Source organism: Primulina tabacum, chromosome 8 (genome assembly GCF_025594145.1).
Source record: "Primulina tabacum isolate GXHZ01 chromosome 8, ASM2559414v2, whole genome shotgun sequence".
Lineage (NCBI taxonomy): Eukaryota > Viridiplantae > Streptophyta > Magnoliopsida > Lamiales > Gesneriaceae > Primulina > Primulina tabacum.
This window is the reverse complement of record NC_134557.1, coordinates 1,952,310-1,961,698: the sequence shown is the minus strand read 5'-3', so window position 1 is coordinate 1,961,698 and position 9,389 is coordinate 1,952,310. Positions and strand designations below refer to the sequence as shown.

General features: G+C 34.6%; 1 protein-coding gene across 1 annotated transcript; it reads left to right on the top strand.

The window, feature by feature from the left end:
* Positions 1-4,739: 4,739 nt before the first annotated feature.
* Positions 4,740-8,507, top strand: LOC142552816 (laccase-15-like). Its single transcript, XM_075662658.1, has 7 exons — positions 4,740-4,986; positions 5,108-5,259; positions 5,384-5,628; positions 5,771-5,899; positions 6,616-6,903; positions 7,276-7,941; positions 8,168-8,507. The coding sequence occupies exons 1-7, from the start codon at positions 4,897-4,899 to the stop codon at positions 8,296-8,298; spliced, it is 1,701 nt and encodes a 566-aa protein (XP_075518773.1). The 5' UTR covers positions 4,740-4,896; the 3' UTR covers positions 8,299-8,507.
* Positions 8,508-9,389: the final 882 nt, after the last annotated feature.

Below are 9,389 nucleotides of genomic sequence, written 5' to 3'. Positions count from 1 at the left end.
AAGACTACTTTTGGGGAGGGTGATGAAGCAGTCTAATTCGGGACCCGTCGATTATTCTGTCTTATGATTTCTGTATCGTGTATTTACGCTTCCGCATGTTTCTATTTCTTTTGAGTTGTAAAGACAGTGAACTTTTGGGAAATTTATGATAATAAACTGGTTTCGGTTTATGATGTACTACGAGGCTAGTTGTTTTTCGATCGTGTGGTTGTTAAACAACGCCGGTGTCATAACCCGGTCTCGGGGCGTGACAACCATGACCAGTATATTGTGTTGCATAATAATTTTGATAAACTTCGGGTCACTTTTGGCTCGTCTTCCCTAATAATTTGAACAAAACTCAAAACATGAAAGTTATAGCCTTATATCTTATCTTTCTAATGCAAGTGGTCTCACAACAATTGGAGCAATATACAAGACATTATACTAAAAACCACAACTACTGCCACATTTCCCGTTCTGCTCCGTCGTTCCGTTCCGCATCGCCGTTTAATCGCCGCTAAAACGTCGAAGAACAGCGCTACAAAACAATCACCGCTTTGCCCTGAAACTTTGGAACGGCGATCACCGTTCCCGTTCCGCAACGTCCGTTCCGACCGTTTAACGGCCGTTCCGGCGAACCATGACTTCTATACTCCCGGAAGAAGTCTATGAGAACCTCTTCATCTAGCTAGCTTCATCCTCTCTACTGTCTCTTCCCTAATATAATTTTTATTGAAAGGAAACAAGACTATCAATTTCAAAATTTTCATGTTAAGCACCTGTACTAGAAGATTGTCAACATATATAGATAATAACAGTTTCTTCCATGCAAGCATCAACAAATCGCCTAAATGATCTTTCTTCCATGTACCTTGACAAACAGTGATTGAATTTTCAAGAAAGTCTAATCACATTGCATGAATCCCAAAAACCATTGAGACTTTCATAATGAATTGATGAAATTTAGAACTAGATTTAAATTGTTCAGAACCACTTGCAAGATTTATACAAAATGACTGAAATGACTTACATCTTGATGCCTGTAAAATAATCACTAAATGTTGCAACTATGTATTCGGTGACTTGTCCTTCCAACCAATCTGGGAAATGAAGTAAGGCCTCAGCTCTTCTTGAACATCGAAGTCATAAAAGAATCAGGCATTTGAAGGAATTGTTTTTATTTGATAGTTCCACAGCGAGTAGCAATGAACGGCAATCTAAAGGAATTACCATTTAATAGCATCCCCACATGATAAGAAGAAATCTCAACAATTCAGTGGAAGTTAGCAAAGTTGACTGACCTCTTTGATTCAGCTTTACCACTAGCCACTGAACTTCAGGATCCTCAAAAATGAAACTAAGGGTCTGATAAACAGCTTCCTGAATTATTGGATAATTTAGTTTTTTTACTCCAGGAGGCCAAAACATAAAGACAATTCCTTGTTTTAAAAACAATTCTCTCGGTGAACTTATGTCATAGCCTAGTCAGCAAAAGTCTAGTCCAACAATTAGTTCCCAGGAGTGCAACAGGAAATCTTTAAGGAACCGACATTGTAATGATGGCTTCCTTTTGAATGACTCTGTGCACTGAGTCACGTGAACCAAGAAAATATATCTATGGTAGGGGAAACCACAACCACAAAAGAGGAAGGGAAAAATGGTCCAGGCAACAGTGCAGACAAAAATTTGACTAAATGGCATTCAGAAATTGGACTGCATTTAAATTCTGGATCGATGCTTTAAATAAAAGTGCTGGCCTCAATAAATCCTCAATGCTTCTCAGTAAAAGCAAAGGGACATAGTTGCGAAAATATAGAGAAAAAAAAAATCAGCAAGTAAAAAAAGCACGTGCAGTCACTGATATGGGCAACTATATTGTATGATGAAAATATTATGTAACAGTTTATCTGCAACGAACTTTTTGTCAGAAAGATGAACATTCTTCTGTAAACATCTTATAAATTAATTCCCCGTCCTCTTAAAAAGTGTGAAGAGTAATAACAAAGGCATTCTACTAAATAGCAAGTTGGCAAAAGGAACAATTTCTCCTAAAAAATGAGTTGTAATAAACCAAACTAATATTCGTGGTAGATTAATTATTTAGAGAACTTGTTAGCATATGTATGGCATGCTCTGCAGATTTATGCGCGAGATCGAAGCCCGAATTTAGCTTATTCCAATTGATTCATCCTGCAAAAAGGAAAGACAAAAACTTGTGTGAGATGGTCTCATGGGTCGTATTTTGTGAGACGAATTTTTATTTGGGTCATCCATGAAGAAGTATTACTTTTTATGCTAGTATTACTTTTTATTGTGAATATCGGTAGAGTTGACCCGTCTTACAGATAAAGATTCGTGATACCGTCTCACAAGAGACCTACTCAAAAAGAAATAGTTTCCCGATAGATTTTAATCGTTTGCCTCTAATTTGATTTTTATAAATAAATTAATAATTTGTATTTAAAATACATTAATTGCTAAAGGTTACACATTCCTGTAATTACTTTTCTCAGAGCATTTAAATTTCATAAATAATAAATATTCATACAAAAAAAAGGGTGGGCAGAGTTGTGAATTGTTCACTAAAGTTAATATACACCGTAAAGTTATACCAACCACATAAATCTAACAAGGATCTCTGCCTTATAAATTAACTCAATTTTCAATAGGAATAACAAGGTTCATTATTTGATCCCAAAAAAAGGATCGTTATTCTTTCTTCCAAGTTGTGATTTTTTTTATGTAAATAATATATCATCAACTTATCAACTCTGTATATTTATTTAGAAAAAATTTAATCATCATGTATATTTGTTTCTTTGCATTTTGGTCTTCAATATTTGTCAAATTTAAGTTTCATGTATCTTTCAATTTTTGACAGCTTTAGACATTTTTCATAAAAAAATGTTGATTCAACACTATTTACGTGAGCAATACGTCGGAATCAGGTCAACGTGCCATGTTTGAAATTTAACAATATAAAAAATTAAAATCGTAAAATGAGAAATACATCATATCGACCAAAATTAAAATTTCCCTTTTGTTTATTCATCGTAACAATTGGCCCTCAATAATCATATTTCAAGAGCATAAATCTCCATGATCAAAATTTATAAAAAAAATATATTAGAGAAAGCCTTTATATATGGTTAATACAAATTCCACCTTATGCATTCTGTCGAATTTAATTAAAAATTCAAATTCTTATCTCAAAAAAATTATAATAATATATCATTTTTAACAAATATCCTAGAACAATGAGATGATGAACTAATTAGGTGAATTGTGGAGACAAAGTCATACTGATCAAGTTTATTGCGTCGAGTCACGTACGAATGCTAATTAAGAACAAAAATTACCTTTTTTAAAGGACAAAAATTACCTTTTAATAGAATAATTTATTTCCCTTTTCCAATATGTCTAGTGCGTGTGATACACAGGTCAAATCCTAGGATTAATATATATATATTTTTAATTTTAAGACTAATTTCAATATATATATATATATATAAATACACTGAGAAAACAGTGAAATTTCGAGTTTTGTATTGGATTTTGAATGTATTTCACATCTCAACCGCTTGCACAGACTGACCATAAAAAATAATAAGGCTCTGATCCCGATCCTATCAGGACAGATACAAGAAAACCATGGTTTACCAAAGGAAGAAAAGATGAGTCACTTACTCGTCGATAAATACAATATCTATGCTTTGATTGCAAGCAAGAACATCTTAGTAATTAATTATCTTTGGTTTATGATCTGGAAATGTCTAAATTTAGAACATTACTTCACTCGAAACTTTTAATCTCAAGCTGTTTTTAGAATTATTTACTTTTCATTGTGCTAACTCTTTATTTTTTTTTTCTATTTTTTTTATTTCATGCACGTATCATGTATTAATATTTAAGGAAAAATGATTTTTTTTAAATTCATTATCTTGTTCAATTTTGGGCTATATATGTAGTTTGTTTTTGGTACAATGACTTTTAATTTTCGGTTATTTTGGTTCAATTGCTGATGTGACATCTGATAAGTCAACAATTTTCGATGTCAGGTCAACATTTTTCGATGTCATGTCAGCATTTTCCGGTAAAATGTCAGTATTTTTCGATTTCACATCAACAATTGGACGATGATAGTCGAAAATAAAAGTAACTGTACCAAAATCAAACTTTGAAAACTTAGCGAACCAAAACATAAAATCGAACAAGTTAGTGAAAAAAAAACACTATTTCATGAAATACATTTGGAAAAAAAAGAAAAAGAAAAATAAGACAAAAGCATATAAAGTTAAGACCTAAATGTCAAGCCCTAGGACGGTGTTCCATCGATATCTTGAATTGAATGCATTGATAATTAACAGTTATTTTTGGAATTTTTTTTACTGTATAATGGAGATAGCACTCATAATACCTTTTCCCGTAATGTCCATTACTCGATCACTTCTTCTTGAACACTCAAAAAATATATTCACTTAACTTTCAAGAATGAGGAATTAATTTATGTGTTTTTCCATATCTGTAACACTGCGTGCTACGCATTTCATTAGGATATTCTTTAACTACTATTCTTCGAAGAATATTTTGATCAACGAAATTATTGTACATGACTAACGTAGAAGCAAATATTGACTTTACTCCCAAACTAATTAATATCGATCGGTCAATATTAATATATAAGATAATATACGGACACTAAAGTCTTAAGTTTCCACTTCTACAGATGGATGCCAATTTGCCAAAATATTTTTCCTTACTACATCTAATTATATATTGCATTAGTCAGCTAACTGAACCCCTTTTTCGTATTTCCTCCACACAACTCCATATATAAAGTCCTGGAGAACAACGCTTCAATGTTATATATAATATAGCATCTAACATAATATTTGTTCTAACATCTGCATAAAAATGTATCTTAAATACTTTCATGTTCTAATTTTCATAATCTTTGTTTCCTCCCTTAGTTCAGGAGCCTTCGTTCGTCGTTATCGTTTCATTGTGAGTGCTAAATATTGTTATATAACTGTACCCTCTTCCTCTTAACCTCAAGTTCGTGATCGTATATGAAATTTCGGGTATTATATATATTGTATGGTATAAATATAAATTGTATTTTTAGGTGAAGGAAGCTTCATACATGAGATTATGCAAGGAAAAGAAGATTTTGACGGTGAATGGGCAGTTTCCGGGGCCAACTCTGAAAGTTCACAAGGGTGACACTATAGTTGTGGATGTTTATAACAGAGGAAAATACAACATCACCATCCACTGGTAAGAAAATTTCTGTCATTATCATTGCTAGTGCATTGATTTGTTAGAAAAGGTGATAGAAGTTTACGCTATGTACGTATGCTTATGGCTTGGAAGTTATGTAAAAAGCCATGAAAATTTTCAGGCATGGGGTGAAACAGCCTAGAAATCCTTGGACAGATGGCCCTGAATATGTCACACAATGTCCGATCCAACCTGGAAACAAGTTCAGCCAAAGGGTTATATTTTCAACAGAAGAAGGGACGTTATGGTGGCATGCACATAGTGATTGGTCTCGTGCTACGGTGCATGGCCCGATCATCGTCTACCCGAAACGAGGAACGTCCTACCCATTCCACAGACCCGTTGCAGAGATTCCAATCATGCTAGGTGTGCATATATACAGATTAAATATTTGTCATTGATATTCCGAGTTAATTTTAGCCTCAAGTATTTTAATATATGTACAGGACGTATATATCATTGAGGTTGTTTTGATCGATGTCTAAATACGACGTGCTTTTGAGTGTAGGGGAGTGGTGGAAAAAGGATATAATGAAAGTTTATGAGGAATTTGTTGCCAGTGGAGGGCAACCGAGGGATTCTGATGCATATACTTTAAATGGCCAGCCTGGGGATTTTTATCCATGCTCAAAACCTGGTGGGTTTCAAGTTGCTATCATTAAAGTTATTTTTTATTTTTTTTAGAAAAAAGCTTTTTTATTTCACATGCATACTTGATACGAGGGAATTGTGGTTTGTATCAGCAACGGACGAGTCAACAAATTACGAATTTTGCATACGTACATATATAAACTAAAGTAACTAATGTTGTAAAACATGGACACTAATATTTTCCATATCATTTTTGTCATACAAATGTACGAGAAAATAACATTTTTGATCTTATAATATGCATAGTTTCTATTTTTCATGTTGTTATCAGTCAAATCATGATTTTAGTCCACCAACTTACACTTTTTTTCTCATTTTCAGTCTTTTCTCACCGGAGCGTTGACGTGATACCGGAGACACGAACATGTATTATTTTGAACGATGTTATAGTCCCCTCTTTCAATATAGTATAATCGGCCAACAAGAAAGATCTATTTGGGTCTGCCGGCTTTAATGAATCGACCTATATAAAGAAGAATTTGGCAATATGCAATAACAGTACGTAATAATACAAAAAGGCCACTGCTAGCTAATTTGCTGAAATTTAAAGACCCTCAAAATTGGTTACATCTTTGTTGCATTATATACACCAAAAATGGACAGCTTCTCTTCTTATATGACATTTTCTTGTTAATGTTATACGTACGTACATATATGTGTGTTTTTGCAAAACAAATTTTGTAATTGTGGAATATTTGGTAGGCACATTTAAAGTGAATGTGACATATGGCAACACATATCTCCTTCGTATAATCAATTCGGACATGAACGAAATCCTCTTCTTTGGGGTGGCTAAACACAAGCTAACAGTTGTTGGAACGGATGCGAGCTACACTAAACCACTGACCAGAGATTATATCGCAATTAGCCCTGGCCAGACCATGGACTGTCTTCTACGTGCCGATCAACGAGAAAACGACCGATACTACATGGCCGCCACACCATATGTAAATGGTGTTGGGGTTAGTTTTGACAACACAACGACTACAGGTAAAGGGTAAATTGTAATATATATGATCCATGGTAAAAACGTAATTAAGTTGAAGAACCTAATGACTTCTGAAAATATGCTAGATATCTATCTGTTTTAAAAAATGAAGATGAAAGATGAAAAACCCTAATTTCTGTCATTTGATCACGCTTTTAAATGCTTTGCATACTATAAAATATGGGTTTATGATCTGTTATTTAAAATATAGGTGGGTTTTAATCCCTTCCAATTTTTACAAGATAGGATTTTACATATGAGTTCGTTGCGGGGGATTCGAAAATGCAATTAATTATTCTACATCAGCAGAAACAGATCTTTTATAAATTTATCACCAAATTTTCCTGTAATTTGTAACTCCACCACTAATGCAGGGATCATAAGATATCGAGGGCGTCACGGTCCTTCCACGACGACGCCTTGTCTGCCCTACCTTCCCTACTACAACGACACTTCTGCAGCTGTAAACTTCACATACAGCCTCAGAAGCCTGAACTCTGAATCCCATCCAGCCTTAGTCCCTCTCAACATAACCAAACGACTCGTATCGACAATCTCCGTAAACGCATTTCCATGCTATCCCGACCAAACATGCGCAGGCCCGAACGGGACACGTCTCGGCGCCAGCATGAACAACGTCAGCTTTGTGAGCCCTTGGTTCGACATTCTAGAGGCCTACTACTACGGCATTCGTGGCATGTTTGGAAAGCGTTTCCCGAATCATCCGCCCTTCGTGTTCAACTACACTGCAGATTTTCTTCCCCTGGAACTAGAGATTGCGAAAAGAGGGACACAAGCGAAAGTTCTGGAGTATAGGTCATTGGTAGAACTGGTTTTACAAGGCACAAATCTTGTTGCCGGGATAGATCATCCTATGCATTTACATGGATTCAGTTTCTATGTTGTGGGGCACGGGTTCGGGAATTTCGATGAGCGCCGTGACACATCGAAATATAATCTTGTCGACCCTCCTCTACGTAACACCATTGGTGTCCCAAGGAATGGATGGACTGCAATCCGATTCAAGGCAGATAATCCAGGTGATAACATTAATTTACTTACTTAAATGAAGTAAATGTCTGCTGTTTAATTTGATCGGAACATAATATTTTGAAACACGGTTTTTAATTGAAGAGAATGCCTTGATCTTACTATAATTATACTTTTTAAAATAAAGTTGAGGGACAAAGTTATACAGTGAATGATATATTTGCAATTATTGGTTTATAAATATGTTATATCTCACTCTTATTTTTCTTAAAATAGGGGTATGGCTTATGCATTGCCATTTTGAACGTCACCTAGTATGGGGAATGGACACAGTTTTCATTGTGAAAAACGGGAAGCGCGCGGACGAATGGTTACTGCCACCGCCACCGGACATGCCACCGTGTTGATGTTCATGATGCTGTCAAGAAATTATATATTATGATTTCTCACTTATCGAATGTTTAGAATTGAGTATATATTATGTAAACTATGTGTGACTAAAATTTAATTAAAAAAAGGTATGGTGTGTGTCATTAAGATATGAATGTTAGTATTTTTAAGCATTCTTGTGTATATTTTACATAGAAGTTTGGAGGTTGTCTTTAAGATTGATATATCTTAAGATTATGAATAATAGTATTTATGAATCCTTGTACGAAGTACAATATCCTTAAAACAGAATTGTCCTCTCCGGTATGAGCTTCGATGATCAAGTTGGAAGATTATTTCTCATAATACAATGGAACAAACAGCAGTAACCTAGCACGAAGGTACTACGTCGACAAACTGAAGAAATATATGAACTTTATCACGAGTTGGAGATGAAAGTAATATATATGTGAATGTGATATATGTTTGAAGAACTCGATGTTGCATCTATATATAGACACTTTGGGTTCCCACATAGACAGTCATATATTGGCCATCAGAAAGGCCAAATATTACTCAGCTAGAGCATCAACAGTCAGCCACATGGAGCACCGACAGTCAGACAAGTGGAATGTCACATCCAGAAAGATCTTGAGTTAATTTTCGAAAATAAAAATTCAGGAAAATAGTAAAAGTCAGGTGGCCAGTTTTTTCTTTCACTACAAGAAAATTCAGAATCAACAACACACATGGAGCACCTAAAACCGTTGTTAAAAAACTTTTAATAAAGTTAAAACCGTTGTCGTAGATAATTTTTTAAGCAAAAGACAACGGTTTTTATAAAACCGTTGTCTTTTGGGGGTAAAAGACAACGGTTTTTAGGGTCAATAACAACGGTTCTGTAAAACCGTTGTTTTTGAACGTTTATGACAACGGTTTCATGAATCGTTGTCTATTAGCGTGTTTTTTTGGACAATCGACAACGGTTTTAGAAAATCGTTGTCGATTAGCGTGCACTTAGAGTAAAACACAACGTTATTTAGCGACGGTTTTAGTAAAACCGTCGCTAATTTTAGCGACTGTTTTACCTATATCGTCGCTTATTTCAAATTAGCGACGGTTACATATA